This window comes from Canis lupus, chromosome 33 (genome assembly GCF_011100685.1).
Source record: "Canis lupus familiaris isolate Mischka breed German Shepherd chromosome 33, alternate assembly UU_Cfam_GSD_1.0, whole genome shotgun sequence".
Lineage (NCBI taxonomy): Eukaryota > Metazoa > Chordata > Mammalia > Carnivora > Canidae > Canis > Canis lupus.
In genome coordinates, this window is record NC_049254.1 from 17,248,974 (window position 1) to 17,270,728 (window position 21,755).

At 39.4% G+C, this 21,755-nt stretch overlaps 2 protein-coding genes across 14 annotated transcripts in view; both read left to right on the forward strand.

Moving 5' to 3' along the window:
* Positions 1–5,168, forward strand: part of PHLDB2 (pleckstrin homology like domain family B member 2) — a 217,085-nt gene extending 211,917 nt beyond the window's left edge. For 9 of the 11 annotated variants that reach the window (XM_038582782.1, XM_038582785.1, XM_038582784.1 and 6 more), the window contains 2 exons: positions 2,754–2,839; positions 3,653–5,168. In XM_038582782.1, the coding sequence (XP_038438710.1) occupies positions 2,754–2,839; positions 3,653–3,793 (227 nt within the window). In that variant the 3' untranslated portion in view covers positions 3,794–5,168. The remainder of the gene's footprint in view (positions 1–2,753; positions 2,840–3,652) is intronic. The other 2 variants (XM_038582792.1, XM_038582791.1) reach the window with 1 other exon arrangement.
* Positions 5,169–7,835: 2,667 nt separating this feature from the next.
* ABHD10 (abhydrolase domain containing 10, depalmitoylase) lies at positions 7,836–20,870 on the forward strand. 3 transcript variants are annotated; one of them, XM_038582795.1, is made up of 5 exons: positions 7,836–8,030; positions 12,034–12,217; positions 17,144–17,255; positions 17,579–17,716; positions 19,606–20,870. In XM_038582795.1, exons 1-5 carry the CDS (start codon positions 7,892–7,894, stop codon positions 19,948–19,950), a joined length of 918 nt encoding a protein of 305 aa, XP_038438723.1. In that variant the 5' UTR covers positions 7,836–7,891; the 3' UTR covers positions 19,951–20,870. The 3 variants fall into 3 exon arrangements, with proteins under 3 accessions (XP_038438723.1, XP_038438725.1, XP_038438724.1); XM_038582797.1 differs by having other exon boundaries at positions 17,579–17,719; positions 19,608–19,800; XM_038582796.1 differs by lacking the exon at positions 12,034–12,217.
* The last annotated feature ends 885 nt before the right edge of the window (positions 20,871–21,755 follow it).

Sequence of the window (21,755 nt, forward strand, 5' to 3'; positions counted from 1 at the left end):
AAGAGAAGGGGGAGTGACCAAGAAGCATGTGGAAGAAGGGAAACACTGGCTGTGGGACCCCAGAATTGGCGTGTGCAGGGGGTAGGGTGTGTACCTTTCAGTTAGGAGCTCTTTGGTGGGGCTCCAGTTAATGCAGTGGCTAGCGGCCTGAAGCGAACTGCCTAACCCTTAGGGCTGGCTTCCCTGCTTGCCTCTCTCGGGCTTTCTGAAAATCCAGAGATGTTCTCTTCAGTTGTACAACAGAAAAGATGCTAGTTTAATGAGAAATGCCAATTTAGTGTCTGCAAAAATCCATAGACAAAACTTTGCCTCTGTGATAATCTCCCCAACCTCTCACCCAGAATTGTCCAAAAATAAAATTCTCATTATTAACTTCAGACAGAACAGCTTCACTCTTCAATTCTCTGAGAGCCTCGTCTCTTGGTCAGTTACTCAATTCTCGCTCCTTCTGACCATGTCAATGCATTTTTCCAAATTCAAACTTCTTGGTGATTTGTTTTTGATTTTTTTTTTAAGAACCAAAACCTTTTTGGTATATGAATGATGACTCAGAACAGTCTTACATAAGAAAAGCAAAAATAATATTTCATTCAGCTTTTTAATATGTAGATCAAATATGTATACGACTGACCAGTGAGTCCTAGTTGGACAAACGCTGTTCATTTGGCTGTTTCCAGCCATCATTGGCTGGTCTGCTCCCCGCACTCCCACCCCCACTCTCCCCAGACATCACTAAGTGCGGGTCCACAGGAGGCCATACAGATTGCAGTTCAGGCTGGACTTGACCCCACAGGCGCCACGGCCCTTCCACTGGTGGTGGGGTAGAAAGGCACCGTGTTTGCAAAAGGAGCTGTAGTGGTGACAAGAGCCCAAAGTCTTGACAAGAGCCAATCGTGCCCTTGGCCTCCTGCATATATTAACTGGATAACCTTACAAGAATCTCTAAAGAAAACAGAGACACAGAAAACATATCTGTAAATTGATGGGATAATGCTATGGAAATTGAATGATAAATAGCTTTATCGTGTCGGTTCACAATAGCATTATTGATTCTCTTAGTTCACAATGTCCTTGTGAGGCCAGTATTTTTTTAGAGCTCTTGCCCATATAGGAAGTGCCCTCTAAACAAAAGTTTCATTCCCCAGTTTTCTGCCTCCTTGAAACACTGATACGATTTGCTTTTATCTTCAGATTTTGTTTTACATTTGTTTTCAGAAAATAAAGTGTTAACTGTATTCCCATTAATAGTTGCAGAATCCTTCAGAATTGAGAGATACACTGACCTCTTTCACAGAAATTGATTGGAACCCACTGAACGTGGCATTAATTAAAACAGTTTCCTGAGGAGGAGCAAAACAAACAAACACATGCAACTATGGCCCATGGTCAAACATGGGCAAGTAACTTAGAGAAATGCGGAGTTAAATGTCATTTAACAGCTTTTATTTTCCACTGAATTTATCGGGGCTGTGGTTTTTTAGACTAGCTTCTCATTGTTGAAAAAAAAAAGACATTCATGAGTAAAAATCTTAAAAATAGAACAAAAGTCTAATGAAAGTCTCTTTGGCATCATAAAAGTTGTAACCTTTTCCCATTGTCAAGTCTAAAAAATCTTTGCAGATTTACTCTATTCATTTATATATATTTTCAGTATATATATGAATTCTTTCTTCTTTAATTGGGGCCAAATTATTCACTTTCTTCCTTTTTTCACATAACAGTATTTCAAGATTTTTCTCTGATGAGTATATGCAGATCTAATCTTTTCAATTCCACTGTATGGCCAGTCTATAGTTGAATCAGTTCCCTGTTAAAATTCAATCAGATTTTTTGCAGCTTTCTGCTATAATGAACACAAATCCATTTGCATGAGTAGCTCATATACGATAACGTTTTAGGAATGGAATTGCTGAGTGAGAGGATTTTTTGCATTTTTAATTGGTTTGTTTTCCCAAACTGCCTTCCAAAAGCTTTCTGATTTGCCCTTCCACCAGCAGGATATGATAGTCTTTTTCTTTGCAGCCTCATCCGTGCCTTTAAAATTCTTTAGTACGCTCACATACATTTATGATCTTTGCGAAGTTTGACTTACAAAATATTTCAAGAAGGTATTAGATCACAGAGTGTTGCTGTTTAGTTAGTGGTTTCGTTGGTTGGTTGTTTTATTTTACTTTTGTTTGGTTTTTATGGCAAATTTGATGAAATCTTAGAAACGGTTTGGAAAAATGTTGCATTGAGAGGACCTTAAATTTTTGACATGAAACTCTACTGGGAACAGGAGAAAAAGCATGCTGGACAAGAAATTCATAGGAAAGAAATATCAGTAGATTATTTATTTTAAATTAGAAAAAACAATCCTTCTTACAAATTTCATTACAACAGTGCTACATATTAATGTTTCCATGACAACCACTGTTTTGGAGAATGTGGGGAGATAATTTGTATCAGTGTCAGTGGTGTTTTTAGACTTTGCAAGCTAACTTGAGTATTGGTAATTCTGAGTTGTCTTTTGACTGCAGATTCACTGGAGAACCTTGGGCAAAGTCAATTAGTCCCTGAGATTTGGGCTGATAATTACTTTCTTTTCTTGTTTTTTTCAGTATAGAAACTGGGCTAATGCCTTCACCTAAATTATCCAAATTAATCTTAGGTAATTTAAAAGCTAGATCAATATTTTAATAATTATAATGCAATTATAATGTTTTCAGTCCATCGGTGGTGATAAGGTATTTTAACACCATCTATTATTTCAGACAAGCATGAAGCTAAATTAAAAGGAGTAATATACTTCCAAGCTATTGAAGAAGTATATTATGATCACCTCAAGAACGCTAATAAGGTAAACACTGATTTTCAGATTTCTATCATTGAATGCATAATTAAGTTGGGAAAAAGATGTGTTTTGAACTCCAAGCAATTTAGATTGTTGTTCTGACATAACTGATTGATATAATCTTAATGGTTCTAGTAAACAAACGTAGAAGTAATTAATATAGCTGATCTTTTGTGGAAAAAAAAAAGTCATGGTGAAATGAGAAAATCTTCTTCTGGACATATTTGTTTTTTAAGATTTTATTTATTTATTTGAGAGAGAGAGCATGAGCAGGAGGCAGGGGAGGGCCAAAGGGAGAGGAAGCAGATTCCCTGCTGAGCAGGGAGCTGGATTTGGGGCTCAATCCCAGGACCTGATCATGACCTGAGCTGAAGGCAGACAGACACCCAACCAACTGAGCCAGCCAGGTGCCCCTAGAAGATCCTGTTAAGTGATTTTTTGTGAGATTCTAAAAGGAGATACTACTTGGTTATAAGGAAGAATCTTAGCAGGGCTAAGAAGGAGAGCTATTATTTATTGAGCTAGAGCTCAATATTGAGCTAGGTACCCAGCTAGAGCTTTCCCTACAAAGTAGCTAAGAGGATTGATCAGTGAGCTCTCTGTATGAGATTTCTGGTGCAGAAAGGCCAAAAAGATAGTCAGCCTTGAGAAAAGGAGTTGGAAGTGGGGTTATAGGTTCTACTAGAGCAAAAGTAACACCAATTTAGACTTCTACAAATTAGAACTTTTAAAGAGGAAGAGGCCCTCACATATATCTGTATTATTTAATGTAATTTCAGGACGTTAACTTCCCATTCTTTTTCCTTTTTTGGTTTTTAGAGTCCTAATCCATTACTCACCTTTAGTGTCAAGACCCATGACAGAATTTATTATATGGTTGCGCCATCGCCGGAAGCCATGCGGATCTGGATGGATGTTATAGTTACTGGGGCAGAAGGTTACACCCACTTCTTACTGTAGCGAACTGGTGCAACAGTCTACTTCAGGGCGACTGCAATAACCTCTTACAAGAATGAAGCCATATTCAATCCCAGATGAAAAGACCCAATAGACCCATCCCTTTAACCGTGTATACTCGGAACTCCTTTTATATTAACAGGAAGTCACTTATAAAAGAGAAAAAGGGGGTTTTAACTCAAAGCTTCATGATAAATAGCAAAAGGACCGAAGCACCTATGAGGAAAAAAAAAATACTATTTTGGTAAATAGCATCACTTATAGGAACATTTCTTACAAACTATTTTTTATCGATTGTTTACTTTGGTGAAATAAACTGAATGGTTTACAAAATGTATGTACTTGGAAATACGAAATTATTTTAGCACCCCAGTTATTGGCATTGACATTATTAGTTATCAACTGTTTCCTAAAAAGCAGTTTTCTGAAGGTTATTTTATAAATAGAAGCAAATAAGAGTTTGGAGGGGAATATATTTTAGGAGAAGTTTTGCCCTAATTATTAAGTACTGCACCTAAACCAAAGACTTGATATGACTTCTGTTTAATAGTGGTAGTTTCAGGTGATGAACCGCATTTAGTGTTACTCTACATTTTAAAATGGTACTTTGATGCCATCAGATGTCCAGGAAGTTGACTCTAAAGAGTTACCTCTGGTATAAGCTACTGTACATATATAGCAAATCACTTTTTGTAAAAGAAGAAAAGACAAAAAGTTGTGTGTGTTAAACAGGAGCAGTCTTATTAGACAGACATTCTGTCACTTTGAGCAATTTAAAATAAAATACTTCATGTTTTGCTAAAGATTTCTCCATTCCCAGTGCTGAGAATAAAAGTACCCAGGGGCTGATTTCCTTTAGGTTGTCCGTTTCCTCTTTGCTGTGGAACACACCCATTAATTGCAGCCTCACGTAAGGTAACGATGAAATCAGAGCTCTGTTTTCACCAAAGAACAGACCAATTAAAATCCTTATTTACGGAGGTAGCGTAGTTCTATAAAAAAGAAAATGAACTTTGACTAATGTTCTCTGTAATGTACTATTTTATTATGTATTTCTTTACAATTGGGCTTTGTTTGGGAGTTAAATCAATTTTTGTTGAATGAAATGACTTCAGGCAAGTCTCTTTTATAACAGTTTTTCAGTGCCATTTATCCTGGTTTGTCATGTTGTGTGTATTTGCAAATATGAACGTACTCTTTCCGAAAAGTTGGCAAATGAATAGAAGTAGAAAATAATGGCTTTGCTTACTAGTACGAGATGAAATGATGAGATTGGCAGCGTCCATAAAATCTTTGTCAGACTTGACGGGGTACAATTTTTAAAAATTTGCAGTGTGAGCTGTATACATGTTGCCAATAAATAGATTTTCCAACTGGATGACACATGATTTTACTTGAACAGTGGAGGACAAAGTCATGATTGCAAGAGACATTTTGATAATATGTTTTTTCAGAGATCACCCCTAAACCCTGTAATGATCTAAAAGAGTGAAATGCAATTGCTAAAATTTTGTTGGTTAATATAAAGATACGGCTTTTCTGTAATGTACTTTCTTCATAGGATTATAAAGATATTCTAATCAGCATTATATCTTGCATGATGTAGTAAACCTTTTAAAAATGTGTGTTAAAATATGTTGCGTATGGATTAAAACGTTGACCAGATTTCACATTTGAAAATAAACTCATCTCTCTTTAGGAGTATACCTATTGGTGACATGACAGGGGATGGATTAATCAGCAAAAGTCAATTGTGAATCTCCACAAAATGATGTTTGCTAACATTATGATTTGTAGTTTTATAAACTGAAGTGATGATCTCTGGTCACATTCCTGTTGCTAACAAAGTGAGCTAACGCCTGACAAATGTGACATCTTCCTGTCTTTTTGCAAAGACGCAATTGTTACTGGGGATTTCAAGGACTGTGCTTGCTTCTCTGCCAGGGAAAAAATCATGCTGGTGTGAAGTAAAGGGCTTTACTTGATGGTCACCTCATTTGTCTCCCTGGACTAAGGCAGCAGATTTCAGAGAGAGACACTGGCCCTGAACAATATGGCCTATCACTCCTGTTAATGAAGGCAATACTGACAGTGGATATGAAACAAATTGGTTTACTTCAAACCCATCACTGTGGATAAAAGCATCTTGACTTGACACTGGCCACAATTTTTCCTGATTTGTTATATGAATAAGGGTGGACAGAGAAAACAATCCATGGATTTCCCTGCTTTTTTTGTACAGTGCTTTTCCCACTGTGGGGACAGATTAGATTATTTTCTTCATTTTGTTGTACATAAAATGCAAGACAATCAGCAAAAATAAAGGGACAGAATGAGGACAGGAATGATCGAGAAGACTTGCAGTTATCCAAAAACCACAGTGAGAAATATTTATTATTAAGATAAAAGGGATAGTGAAGTGACGTGCATGGTGTACCACTGTAGCGATTTTGTTCCTTTGGAGTCTACAATGGGTCTAATGGAGAACTGGCACAACAGCTCAACAACTTTTGGAATGTGTCCTGAAATCAAGCAGCCCTCCTTGCAATCTTATTTCTGGCACTACACCACTCAAGACAGATCTATTTAATTTTTAATTATCCAACATTTTTAGTATGTCCCAATAAGACAAGTTCTCAAGACTCCAAAGATAGGCTGGATTCACTATAAGCAAACTTTGCACTTACCTCCCGCTCCATTCATTGCTCCAAACTTTATGACAACATACTAACGTGACTTTCCTTAAGTATTATACCAGTCACAGTAATCTGAAGTAGAAATAAACGAGTTGATGAGTAGAAAAAAACCTGTTGGTGCCGACAGAGGCCCCCAGGACTAATTTGAAGGGTGCCAGAGCTAAAATTCAGAAACCCTTGTACAATTGATGCAACCATTTTTCTATTGACTATTTTTTTTTCTGCTGCTTCCTTCTAAAAATGATGCTGTAGCAGATATGCGTCCTCAGGACCTAGTATTATTTTCTACAGGACGGTCACAAACTGGGACCACTTGGTCAAGGACATTGAAAATGATATGTATTTTAAATTGTAATGGATTTGGTGAGATCCCTTGACAGAAGAATTTGGCAATTAACTTCCCCACCAACCCTACACGAGTGCCAGTTTCCCAGCATCCTCGCCATGAATCGCTTTTTTAAGTTTTTGCCAATCTGATGGGTGAGGAAAAAAAAAGTTATTTTTTTTTAATTCACGTTTCAATTAGTGAAGTTGGACATCTCTACATACAAATTGCCTATTCACAGCCCTCGTTCAATGCTGTTGAAATCACAGACTTTTTTTCCCCTTATTTCTAGGAGCAAGTCATATAATGTTCTGTTATCTGCGCTGTAGAATTAGTTTTTCTAGACTCTCATTTGACTCGAGGGGACTTTTGCCATTCGAAAAGCTGAAATGCACATGCAGTTTTTTTGTTGTTTTTTGTTTTGTTGTTTTGTTTTAGGATTGGAGGGTTTCATCTCATGCTCAAGAAAGCCCTTCTATTCCCAAACTATATTCTCCCGAAGCGTATTTGAATCCCCTCAATTTTATTCTTCCTTTGAGGTCAATCATCCACTGGGATCTCTTTTCTTGCGCGTAACACGGGAGAAGGGAGAGAACAATCCAAAAATTCAGCAGTTCGGGCATCCGGAGAGCTGGCGCAAAAAACGAGGGGGACGGGGTTGGAAGGATTCGGGTCAGACCTCGGCAGCACTTCCGGGAAGGCTTGAAACCGTCCATCTCGGAGTCGCCGCCGCCTCGCATCCCGCGCTCCTCCCCGGCGTCCCCCGGAACGATGCCAGGGTTTCCTTGGAACGCGGCCTTACGGCTTCTCCGGCGCCTCCAGCCACGGAACGGCCGCCTGCCCACCGAGGTCGCCGCGCCCGGGCCACTCAGCGCGTCCCAGGCCATCACAGGCGAGCCGTCCCGCGGGCTGCCCGGGCGAGACGGGGGCGGGGGCGACGCCGCTCTGCGCCTGCGCGCTCTCGCGGGACCCTCCCCGCCCCTCCGGGTACCACTAGGGCAGTCCCGACTTCCGGCCGGCGGCGCATGCGCAGCCCGGGTCGCGGCGCTCGGCGGCCGTGCGGGTCGGCGAGGTGCGAAGATGGCGGGGCTGCGCTTGGCGGCTCTGGGCGCCCGGGTGCCTTGCAGGAGGTGGGGCGGAGCGGCGGTCTGCGGCTTCCGCCGGGGCCTCAGCGCCTGGCTCGCAAGGAAGCCCGAGGGGACTCCGCGGTGGCCCCCAGGTCAGTGTCCGGACGGCGGGAGAAAGCAGCACGCGCGCTCGCGGACGTGCCTGCCTCGCGCGGTCTGGGGCGCCCTGCTCGCAAACGCTCTCGCCGCCCGCCCGGCGGGGGCGGGAGGACGGCCCCGGGGGCCCCGCGGGGGGCGCTGCGCGGCCCGGACGGTCGCTGGCGGGCGGTCCCCGCAGCCCCGAGCTGCGGCTGCTCTGCCGGCCTCCCCGGGGGAGCGAAGCCGCGCGTCTGCAGCGCAGCCGTTGCTCGTGTCTCCCGGAGCCCAAGGAGTGTAGGGGTCTTGACCCTGTTCGGATGCATCACGGGAGGGGGCCTACGGCGGGGACGTGGCGTCGTCGTTGCGAAGGCGTCGCCGTCGCCGTCGAGCCTCATCGGAGTTTGCCTTCCCCGGGCTCCGCGCTCAGCGCAGACCGCAGTCCTTAGCCTTCGGAGGAAACTGGCGTCTGCACCAAAAACGACAGTGTTTTCCTTGTATTTCCATCTTGTGGGTCTGCTGTTTCCCCGTCCCGCTCCACCCGCAGTACACACGATCATTCTTTCTGAATCGTGTCTTTGAATTCTCTCCGCCTTTGTGATGTTTTACGTTTTTGACGTACAGGCTCTCAGGTGCGCTTGTGCTGGGAGTGGAACCTGTCAGTGCTTTATACCCTTGGTCTTGGTTGAAATTTTTAAATGTATATAATACAGTTTAACTTAGGGTTAATTGGGCAGCCCCCGGGGGCTCAGCGGGTTCAGCGCCGCCCGGGATCGAGTCCCGCTTCGGGCTCCCTGAGTGGAGCCTGCTTCTCCCTCTGCCTGGGTCTCTGCCTCTCTTTCTCTGTGTCTCTCATGAATAAATAAAATCTTAAAAAAAAAAATAACAGGCTGATGAAGTTACTCAGCTGTAAGCATGGACTTCAAGGAAAAAGAAGAATAACTTCAAGCCTGTTTGCTAACTGTAGAATTTTGAGAGTCTGACTCGTCCTTCATTTTGTCCTATCTCTGTCCCTTTCAGTCCAAGCTGGCATTATTTCTGCTGGTATAACATTCTCAAAAGACCTTATGGGGGGCAGCCCGGGTGGCTCAGCTGTTCAGCGCCACCTTCAGCCCAGGGGGTGACCCTGGAGACCCGGGGTCGACTCCCGTGTCAGGCTCCCTGCATGGAGCCTGCTTCTGCCTCTGCCTGTGTCTCTGCCTCTCTCTCTCTCTCTCTCTCTCTCACGAATAAATAAATAAAATATTAAAAAAAAAAACACTTACGCTTAATTGGATACAACCTAAAGGTTTGTTTATACCTAAGTTCCTCTAGTGAGGCATAGTGCGTCAGTTCATTAACTAGGTTGTGATAGCCTTTCATCTATTCAACACATCACCGAGCCTTAGTTTGAGCTAACCCTTGTTGTATACAGTAAGATCACTTATAATGTTAAGAAAACCCTGTCCACTTACAGCTCACCAAAATGAAGTCCGTTGTAATCGTCTGAGGGAGAAATTCCTGTTTTGGGAAGTAATATCCAGAAGAGGATAGGAGGGATTTTTTTTTTAAGGAAATGGGAAGATGACATTTTTGCAAATGCAGTCCACCAGCCAGCATAACTGGCCCCGACTAGCCCTGGTTGTTGCTAAAAGTTTTTTTGTTTTTTTGTTTTTTTTAGGTTTTGTTTATTTATTCATGACAGACACACAGAGAGAGAGAGAGAGAGAGGCAGACACAGGCAGAGGGAGAAGCAGGCTCCACACAGGGAGCCCGATGCGGGACTGGATACCAGGTCTCCGGGATCACACCCTGGCCTGAAGGCAAAGCTGCCCGTTGCTAAAAGTTTTAATTTGGCACATTTCATGATATACTGAAACTTTGAAACACATTATATGTAATAGAGGTACCTTAAGGCCTTTAATTCGTTTTTTTAAAAATCAGCTTCTCGGGCTGCCTGGCTGGATCAGTTGGTAGAGTGTAGGACTCTTGATCACAGATTCATGAGTTCAAGCCTCAAATCCAAAATGAAGAAAGCTTTTATCAGCCCCGTGAAGGGGGCCAAGATGTTTCCATCGGCCACAATAAAGTAGAGGAAGGTTTCATTTAGTAGAAGAGATTCTGTTGGTCTAGAACAATATTGTTAGGAAATACACAAACCTAATTGTTACTTACTTATTTATTTATTTACTTACTTACTTACTTATTCATTTATTTATTTATTTAATTTATTGAGAGAGAACACGAATGTGTGTGCACACAGGGAGGGGTGGGAGAGAGAATCCCAAGCAGGTTCCACGATCATCATGGAGCCGGATGCTGGGCTCCATCTCACACCAAGATCGTGACCTGGGCTGAAATCAAGAGTTGGACACTTAAACAGCTGAGCACCCAGGCCCCCCACAAACCTAATTTCTTTGGAAGGAGGAGGTGAGATTATAAATAACTCAATTTTTTAAAATGTCTTTTCACCTTTTTTTAAGAACCAGTACAGATTCTGTGGTAGGGAAGAAATTTCAAAAACAACAAAACGAAGTAACCTTACATAAGGTTTGTCAGTTGTACTATTGTACTTAAATTGTGTGAAGATCTGTGTACCATCCACAGCAAGCCAGACCAACACATAAAACACATAAGTGATTGCAGAGCCCCATGAGAAATCTTTTTCCAAAATATCATACTATTATAAGTTATTTGAGGTTACTTGTAAAGAAACTGCTCTTTAAACCCACCTCACCTGAAAAATAATCATGATTGGTTATTAGCCATGGCCCATGATTTTGTGGGTGGCATGAGAGCCACCCATGATAAAGGTGAAAGTGGCACACCAGCACCCCCATCTTTGGAACAAGATCTCAAGGCAGACCAAACTTGTTTCTCCTCCAACCTGCCAAAAAGTAGAGGATGTGAAACTCATCAAACACTGAAAAAATTTTTTTTTAAAAAACCTCACAAGGACAGCCCTGGTGGCTCAGCGGTTTAGCATCACCTTCAGCCCAGGGCCTGATCCAGAAGTCCCGGGATTGAGTCCCATGTCGGCTCCCTGCATGGAGCCTGCATCTCTGCCTGTCTCTCTCTGTGTCTCTCATGGATAAATAAATAAAAAGTTTTTGGGACGCCTGGGTGGCTCAGTGGTTGAGTGCCTGCCTTTGGCTCAGGGCGTGGTCCTGGAGTCCCAGGATCGAGTCCCACGTCGGGCTCCCTGCATTAGAGCCTGCTTCTCCCTCTACCTGTGTCTCTGCCTCTCTCTCTCTCAAGAATAAATAAGTGAAATATTTTTTAAATAAATAAATAAATAAATATAAATAAATAAATAATAACTTTTAAAAAATAAATAAAAATAAAAACCCTCACAATAGAAGACTAAAACTAGTGTAGATAAATCTGAACATTGATTGATACTGTTTAGGACAGATGATACAACAGCAATAGGAAAACATTTTTTATAAGTTTCTAGCTTTCATTGCCTTGGAATTTCCTCCTCATTGTGTATTTTGGAAGAATCAGGAATCAAGTGCCTTGCTTAAAGGCACTGATTTTGATGAGTTCAGAAAATACCATGCATAAGCTTGTGATTTTAGTACTTCAAGTCTTTTTGTTTTTCCTCTTAAATGGAAGTAGTTTTGACATCAGTTTGACAAGTTAAAATTGAAAATATGCAATTGACCCTTGAACAATATGGGTTTGACGGCAAGGGTCCACTTATACATTGTTTTTTTTTTTTCCCCAAAAAATAGAGTACACTACTGTAAATATATTTTCTATATGATTTTCTTAACATTTCCTTTTCTCTAGCCTACTTTGTTGTAAGAATACAATATAAACACAAAATATATGTTAATCCACTGTTATCTGTACGGCCTCCAATCAATAGTAGGCTCTTAGTAGTTCAGTTTTGGGAGAGTCAGAAGTTAACAGATGGATTTTTGACTACACAGGGGTCAGCACCCCAACCCTCGTGTTGTTCAAGGATCAATTGTATATGGTTTTCCAAAAACAGTATTTGTGAACTATAGTTTATGTTTTGTGTACTGTGTTTAGCTTGCAGACAAAAGTCATCAGTCTCTTTCCTTAGTCGACCAGAGCTTCCAAACTTGGCTTATAAGAAGCTAAAAGGCAAAAGTCCAGGAGTTATCTTCATCCCTGGCTATCTTTCTAATATGAATGGTACAAAAGCATTGGCGATTGAAGAATTTTGCAAATCTCTAGGTCACGCCTGTATAAGGTAGGAACAACACATTTCAGAGAAAATACTGCTACCATTTAGCATGGCAATGGAGAATTATTTCTGCTCTAACCAATAAAAGCAAATGGCCAGTGTTTTTATGGATTAACTTCTGTTAATGGCCTGTAAACTTTCACCTTGTGATTTAGGGTTATCGTGAATGCAACCTTTAAAAGATCTTTTTTGATGGTCCACTCTGCCAATACTGACAGGAAAGGAAATTAGTGGTAACTAAACCCTTTACAAATGATAATATAACATGACAGCAAGCTACTGATAATAGTTGGCTTTCTTGTAATGCCTTGTAATTATATTGTGATTTTCCATTGGAGAGTTAAAGCCTTTTATTTGGCCTTTATAACTCTATTTTTTAAATATGTATTTAAAGATAGTATATGTATTTAAGAACATTGTATATTTTTCATGTCTCTTACCTAAGATCCTTTAAGTTCCCATTTCACATCGTCTTCATATTGAGCCCATTCTTTCCCTTGGTGTTAAGTGCAGTCTGTAACTCCTCAATTTATTTCTCTGGCTAGTATTTTCATTGGTGTTCCCTGTCCGTATACATAAATAAATGAAAGTATTCTAAAATTAGCATTGTATAATTCATGTTTCCACTGAGTTTTCTCTTTCCCCTCACTCTAGTAGTCTGAAGATGTGGAAGCCTAAATAAGAGGGGGATATGTGTTGCTTAACCAAAATTTGATTTCACAGTTCCTAATATTTAATACTGTTAATTATTTTAGTAAAGTAATGTGCTTATTACACTGTTGTTATTAGGTTTGTTTACCTGTAACAATCATTTTATATAGTGCCTAATTTGCCAGAAGAGATAGTATGGTTTAGTAGAAAGAACACTGGCCTGGAATTCAGGAAATACGGGTATTAGCATCAATTCTAGCAATCACTATGACAAGATGAGTTGGCTGATAAACATTGGACTTCTATTCTTATCATAAAAAAGGGAGAAGTTGAGCTAAAGATAATTTCTGAATCCATTCTAGCACTAATAGCCTAAAAATCTGTTCATCTTAACTGTTAGTAGTTTCACTAACATTCACTTAATGGCTCTGGAAAATACATCTTTCAGAAATAAAATAATAAATTAAAAAAAAAACTTAGATTTTATTCAATACATTAGCAGAGAGTATGTTAGTTATATGGATTTAGTGTTAACTCCTTTCATCGTTAACTGAATGGTTTTATTTTCATGCTCAGAACTTTAAAAAATCTGTTCTGACTTACCTGTTATTCTGAAGACTATCTTTTCTAAGTAGACTTTCTAACACTATTACTGGGTGCTATAAAAAACACCGTGAATTCTAAAACATGGCCGCTGTTCTTAAAAATCAGGTTGGGGAAGCACATGATAAAATACATGTGAGAAATTAGGCAAAAATACTCATCAGAATATGACTGTGTTAAAATAACAGTATACTTAATTGCACAAGGTGAGAGAAAACTGGGGATTGAAGTGATGAAAAACACTTTATAAAGGCACATTGAAGGATAGTTCAGATTTGGGTAAGAACGAGTTGTACAGGAAGGGGGACCACCTGGACCAAAATGTGAAAAATATCAGAAAAATTGCCATCATTCAAAAGAATTTGAATCAAGAAATTGCTACTTTACTGGTTCTTGGATTGAAACTGAGACTCTAAATACTATAACCAGTTCCCATCTTCCCTATAAGACATGACATGGGTGGGTTTTCTGCATTTTGGATACATATGAAATACATTTGTTAAAGATAAACATGATTGAATTATAATGTGTACAGACCATTAAATGGTACTGTGTTAAAACAGAGCCTAAGTATATCTTTATAAATCTTTTTAAAAGTATAGCCCTTCACTACAAAGTTTTAATTTGACCACGTTCTTTTTTATTTTCTTTTATCAAACTTTGCTGCAATCACATCAATTACTATTGATTGTCTTTTAGCTTGTTCTAGATTTTATCTTTGATACTCCAGTTTCCTAGTTTACTTTGTTGTGCTTTTGGCTGTAAGGTTTTGGACCTTGAATGAGGAAATGGTTAGTTTTGTATATTATATAAGGAATGGTACATACAGCTCTAAGAAAATGGTTTCTTGTTGTCCTGTCTCCATGCCTAACATAAGATTGAGCCAGAACTCAGGAATGTAACACATGGCATTAGGGCTGTTATTCTCTCATAATTATTTGTCATAGAATATTTAATTCTAGATATGGGAATATGTCCTAGAGTTGAGGCTACTAGAATAGAGTTGTGTTGCTGTGTTTTAAAGTCTTACACAGCTTAATATGTTTGAAATATCTTTGTCCTTTGATTAGGGTTCAACCAGAGTCACTGTTTTTTTTACTTAAACCTTTTATTATAAGTATTTTTATTTCCATCTTGCGGGGGCGGGGGGTGCTCTACATGTATTCTACAAGCATCATATATTTGGAAGGCAGCTGTAAAAGATGCAGCAAATAGAGATGCCCGATTGCCCACCAGGGGAGGGTAAAGGAGGATTGGCTGGTGCCTTCCTTCTCCTGGGTCTGTCTGCTGTGTCCCCGGGATTGAAGAGAAGTAATAACTGTGATCAGCACTTTTAGCAGTGGCTTTGTTCCACAGTTATCCACAGGTCCCAAATTCTTTCACTTTATATCTAAAAATTTTTATTTCTTCTTCCTCCATAACTTATAAATCCCTAAGAAAATGTTATATGCTATATATCACATATGTGTTCTTACATGTACACTAAAAACACTAAGATTTATTAGTTTTCACTAGATTTTAAGAGAAAAACCTGAAAGCTTCATATTTGGATACAGTGATTCTACTTTTATCCTCCACTTTTATTTACTTAGTATATGATGTGATACTTAGTGTATGAGGTTTACATGCCTTAATCTTTGGTCTCCATGAAGATGGCAGAGACAAAACTAAGAATTGTGTTTCCTCGTCCCCCACCCCCAAAGTTCTGACAGTCTCACAGGAATGATGAGGCACATTACACACGCACACTGTCTTACAGAGCAGGTTATAAACAATTCATGGTGACTGATAAAAATGAATTCTATATAAGTTGCATTAGATAGACCTTTTTTTCTTCAGCTTGTCTGGAAAGTTTTTCCAGCAGAGAGAAAGGGTCATTTGGACTAAGCTCTGAGAGTATATGATCTGTGAAGGTGAAAGGAAGAAGGTGTTCCAGGTAAAGGGAATAGTATGAGGCATGAAACAGGACAGAAAGGCAAGAGCCAGTTGATTAACAGCAGATTGATCTGTTTGGCCAAGGTAGCAGTTGCCTCTGATGAAATGATAAAAGGTTGATCCAAGATGACCAGAAGATAATGGTCTATAAAAACAGGCTGGCACATTGAATGTTTATGTTGTATGTCACAGAGAATCACTGAAGTTAATGCCATGTCAGTATAATGTTGCAGAAGAAACCTGATAGGTATACAGTGGATCCATTTGGAGAGAGACTAGCCGTAGAGACATGGAAGGCTGCTGTGATAGGCCAGGCTTACCATGACAGAGACCTTCAGTGTGATTGCAGAGACAGAGATGAGGAGGAGAAATGAGAGTGAGGGAGGATGGTACAGGGCACACAGCATTCAGTATCCTGGAAAAAACTAATCCTCATAAAACGATCTGCTTAAAATTTGCTAACTACGTAATAAGAAAAGCATTGAGTGAGTACATACAAAAGAAAGTGATGGTAGTAAGCAGGGCATGTATGTCAAAGAATGTGCCTCAAAGGCAGTGTCTTGTTTTAAAGGATGATCAGGAGCTGGAGTGGTGAAGGAAGGCTTGCCAGGCAGTGGGAATAGCATGCAAAGGCTCAGCATTACGAAAGGGCTTCCCCAGGGGTTGGAATAGTTAGGTAGGACGGGGGTTTAAGGTAATCTGCAGGCATGGTATGATGATACTTCGTGATCTGTTAAATTGAGGCCTGGAAAGAGAGGTGAAATGCCCGGATCACACAGACTTGGAACCTGGAGAACTAGAAAGTTCGAAGGAGAAGCAAACTAAGGGGATGAGCTGGTGTTCATGAGTTTGATTTGCCTCTTTCCCTGTCATTAATTTAGTAAATACTCAGCATTCACCACATGCAAAGTACTGGTCTAGGCCCCAGGAAAGGAGTGCTGAACAAAGCAGTCTGGGCCCCCTGGTGCTTCCATTCGAGCGTGGGAGACAGACCACACCAACAGTCAGATTTCTTATAGGTCAAGCAGCAACATACGCCATGAAGAAAATAAAGTTGGGTAAGGAATTTGAGGATGATGAGAGAAGCAGTTTGGGATTGGGTGGTCACAGAAGGCATCGCTGGGAATGAAACGTTGGAGCTGAAGGCCTGAACGAAGTGAGGGAGCAAGCAAAGTGACTATCTGGAGGTGTCCAGTGTTACATGTAGAAAGTGCAGCTGATGTCAAACTCCTGAGGCAAAACCATGGGTGATGTAGTCCACGAACTTCAAGAAGGCAAGTGAAGATGCAGTTGCAGAGAAGGAACAGGAAGAAATGAGATCAGAGAGGTAGTCAGAGGCCACGTTATGGTAAGGACTAGATATTTTATTTAAAGATTATAGAAAGCTTTTGGAGGGTTTGTGCAAGACATGGTTTTTGGTTTAAAAGGATCACTGACTGCTGCATGGGGAAGAGATACAACGATAGGAAAGGGAGGCAGGAAGACTCCGGAGGAGACTGTCTGTCACACTAGTCCAGTCAGAGGAGAGTGGCCGCTGGTGGCAGAGGGAGGTGAGAGTGGATGGAAGTGATATTTGAAGGTTCTACCACTAGGATCTGCTAAAATATATATTGACCTCAGTATTTTATTTTAATATATTTTAAGCATTGTAATTATAACAAATGTGCTATGTTTCTTAAAAATCAGAGAAGCAAATGTATAGATAAATATCTAGACATAGACCTATGTTTTCCCTTTTTGTAGGTTTGATTTGTCAGGAGTTGGAAAATCGGATGGTAATTTACAAGAATGCACAGTGGGAAAGTGGAGAAAAGATGTTCTTTCTATAATTGATGATGTAGCTGAAGGACCTCAGGTAATTGTTTTTGTTAAATCTGACTATTGACCAGCCTCATGCTTTTTGAGCTGTTTCTTTAGCTATGAAAATTTAATAGTTCAAGTGTTTTACCATCAGTTTTGGTATTTGATTTAAAATAGTTCTATCATTTTCACTGTCTCATAAAATGTAAGTAGCCTTTTACTTTTCACTGTAATCATGGTTTTAATTCTACTTTATGCCAAATATTAAAAGTCAGAGAGCTAACGGATATAAAAGAAAAAAAGTACATACATAAGCTTTTTAGTCTGCTTACAGAAAAGAAAAACTCCTCTTTAAAACTTTATACATTTTTACTTTAGATACTAGTTGGAACTAGCCTCGGTGGATGGCTTATGTTTCATGCTGCGATCGCAAGGCCACAAAAGGTTGTTGCACTTATTGGTGTAGCGACAGCTGTAGATGGCCTAGTGACACAGTTCAATCAGCTTCCTGTTGAGGTAAGTCACAAGTAGCCTCAGTGTATAAATCCTGTCATTCTCCTGCTCCCTCTGTCTTTGAATATTTGTTCATGTGTCATTGTCCTTTGACTTCCTATGCTCGCTCATCTTTTGCCTTAGCTGCACTTTTGTACATAATCTCCTTGCCTTCTTTAAATAATTGGCCTCTGTTCAAGATTTCTTTTTTTCACAGCCCCTTCAAATCATTCTGCCAAATATTTGAGCCCTGTTGATGAGATCACACTTTAAATTTCTTTTTTTAAGCAACATTTTATTAATCACATTTATCTACTTGTATCATACATCTTGATCTCTTTTTGTACCTCTTATTTTTATTTTGTGGCATATGGGAAGCAGTACCTTCTTATGATCATGTTAGACTTGGCTCATCGATGTTGAAAAAAAAAATTTTTTTAAGCCTGAAAGCAGCCTCAGAGCCTCTCAGTGAAGCGCTCCAAGTACACACCATCAGTCGATCAGAATTAGCACACAGGAGATGAAATTAGCCATTCCTGCTTAAACACTTAGTTGGCATTTTTTTCTACTACTAATTCTCACTTTAGAAAAAAAAAAAAAAAAGTGCTTTTCATTATTAGCATCCTCTTCAGCACATCATGGTCGAAATGAGGTTTCTGAAATAAATGAAAGTAATTTATTTGTTAGTAGTGGACATATGTTTAATACTGGAAGGAAGTCAGCCAGAATATTAATGGTGGTTATATCCATGAGGTGGGATTATGTGCGATTACTTTTTTTATAATTTCTGTATTTCCTGTGTTTTCTATAACAAGCATATGACTTTAATTAGAAACATTGTTTAAGATAAATGATCTAAAAAATAAGACAAATTATAATCTAAAATGTTAAAATTCTTCAAGAATCAAAAGATACCCTGTGTTTTATCTTAAGAGAATAAACGTATTAATGATATCCTTGCTCAGTTTTCAGGAAGTATTTGGAAGACTTCATTGTCATCCAAAACAACACATTTTTTTCTCATTCCCTAGGAATCTGAAAGGCAAAACAGTACTTTTTTTTATTTGTTTTAATGTTTAGCCTGAAATTATATGTTTGATTGTCCAGAGTAATTGCCATCTTATTTTTCATTTTTAGTTCTAGGCTTTCTTTGATTCTGATTCTTTCTTTCTTTTCTCCCCTTATTCCATCCCTATTTTAATGACTTCACATATAGAAGATATATATTTTAATTTTTTTTTAAAGATTTTATTTATTTATTCATGAGAGACATGCAGAGAGAGAGAGAGGTAGAGACACAGGCAGAGGGAGAAGCAGGCTCCGTGCAGGGAGCCCGACATGGGACTCAATCCAGGGTCTCCAGGATTACACCCCGGGCTGCAGGCGGCGCCAAACTGCTGCACCACCAGGGCTGCCCTATAGACAGTTTTAGTTTTGTGATTTTGAAATCTAAACAATTGTTATTCCTAAGAATTTAGTTTTGTGTAATGAGAATGATACCTGAACTGATTCCAAGAAATAATTTTTCCCCCCTTCATTTTCCCTTTCAGTTGGGGTGAAGCAACACCTGAATTAAGATGTTACCTGATAAAGCTTAATCTAAGTATGAAACCAAGCCACAGCAGTTGTTCCCTGTCAACTTTAAATGTGAAATTTAACTTCTCTAGATTCTTCTACCCTCTTTTGCAAAAAAAAAAAAAATGCAATAATAGTCATTAACAGGATCTTATGAGACACTGTGTAAAGTCCCTGTCACAGTACCTTGCATCTACTGTTTAGTTGTTGATTACTATCATTGTTACATTTTTATCTCTTTTCCTCCTCCTCTAGGACTGCTTTCCTTGGACTGTTTAAGACTATTGCATGTGTTAGTGTTGCATAAAAACTTTTATTTTCCTCATTTTTCTTAACAGGTAAAAAAAGAAATAGAGATGAAAGGCATGTGGGACATGCCATCAAAGTACAGTGAAGAAGGAATTTATCACATTCAGTACAGTTTCATTAAAGAAGCGGAACACCACTGCTTGTTACATAGCCCGATCCCCGTGAACTGCCCTGTACGATTGCTCCATGGCATGAAAGATGATGTCATACCTTGGCATACGTCCATACAAGTTGCTGACCGAGTAGTCAGCACAGATGTAGATGTCATCCTCCGAAAACATAGTGATCACCGAATGAAGGAAAAAGCGGACATTCAACTTCTTGTTTATACTATTGATGACTTAATTGATAAGCTTTCAACTATAGTTAACTAGATCATATTTTTAGTTGGTATGTAAACTAATGGATCTAAGAGATTAGAGGAGGGATAACAGGTGAAAGGCCCTGATATTTAGGTTTTATCCTCTTTGTTTATATTTTGTAAATATCACACGAATACTTATTTAATGAAGTATGATACAAATTGTAAAGAAAATAGAAGTTGCTGTTTGAAAATTTTTCTCCTTCCTTCAATCCTTGATATTTTTTAATTGAAGTATAGTTGACACACAATGTTAGAATTTCAGGTGTACAACATAGTGATTTCGACAACTCTATGTATTATCCTATGCCCACCACAAGTGTAGCTACCATCTGTCACCATATGGTGCTATTACAACACCATTGACTCTGTTCCCTCTGTACCTTTCATCCCTATGATTTATTCCATGACTGGAGCCCGTATCTCCCCTTCACCTGTTTTTGCCCATCCTCCCACCCGCTTCCCTGTGACAATCACCAATTTGTTCTCTGTATTAATGGGTCTCTTTCTGATTTGTTTTGCTCTTTAGGTTCCACATATAAGTGAAATCATAACATATTTGTCTTTCTGTGACTTAACTTCACTTAATCAAATACCCTCTAGGTCTATACATGTTGCATGTTGTTTTTTTTTAATAAAATATTTCCTGCTTTTTTATTCAAGACATGTTCACTTGCTAAATGCTTATGTTAACTGGGATAGCTCTTAATTGTGTTCTCAGAATTGTTAAGAAAGTTTGATTTTTTTTTTTTTTGGTCTTTTGTCTGATGTCAGTTCTGTACAGAGATTTGTAAAATTGCTCCTGATTTTAAAATGCAGTTCAAAAAAAAATGCAGTTCACAAAATATAGGACAATGTTTATTGAAATAAACCTGAAATGATCAGAAAAATGTCTGAAGCATAATAAAGTTCAAAAAGTGAAGATATACTTTATATATTATGTTCTGCGTATTATGTTTGAACTTAAGGTTATCTGTTTTTAAATGTTCAAAACTTTACAATGGTATAAAGAAAATATATCATTTCTAAATTTTGGCTTATATGCCATTTAAATGGGGGGATTTGATCTTGATGTAGTACTCTAAAGAGGCAACTTATCTTTCTATATAATTGCCTGCCTGCAGAAACATTCCTTTACTATTATGTGCCTTTAAGAACAAAGAGCCAAGTGACTGCCGTCTAAGTCAGAGGGCTTCCTGAAGTGCAGAGATAGTAAGAAAATATGAAGTGCAATTAGTACAAAGGTGTTTTTCAATAACTAAAATGGGCTTACACAGTAGTGAGCCTTGATATCAATGAGGTGGTGTCTTTTAGCTTTTAAATTTGGCTGGACTTTATTTAGCCCGCTTAAGTTGTGTCTGTCAAAGTAAAATAAATTGATAACATGACCTATAGAAAGAATATTTTTGGGATAAAATTCCCATGCCAGAGAACGCTAAAATAGCAAGCCCGACTGCGTAGACTCAGCGAGACCAGCTTACAAGGTGAGCCCTTGGCTGGCGTCTGGGAACTTGACTTTTAGGAGGTTTCCACCATCCCTGGAACTGGTAAAAGTGGCTCACTAAACTGTCTATACTGTATGAACGGTATGGTTTGTGCTCAACACCTTTCTGGGAGTCTGGAATTGTGATAGGTACCAGACAGAGGCTAAGTGGCCAGCTCCCGATACCTGGGCACTGAGTATCACAAGCTTACCTGGTGGACCTTTCACATGTATGGTCACAACTGTTACTGGGGGAGTTTCGGCATGACCACTGGGAAAGAATTCTTGGAAGCTTGTGCCTAATTTCCCAGACTTCACCCCATATGTCTTTCCTT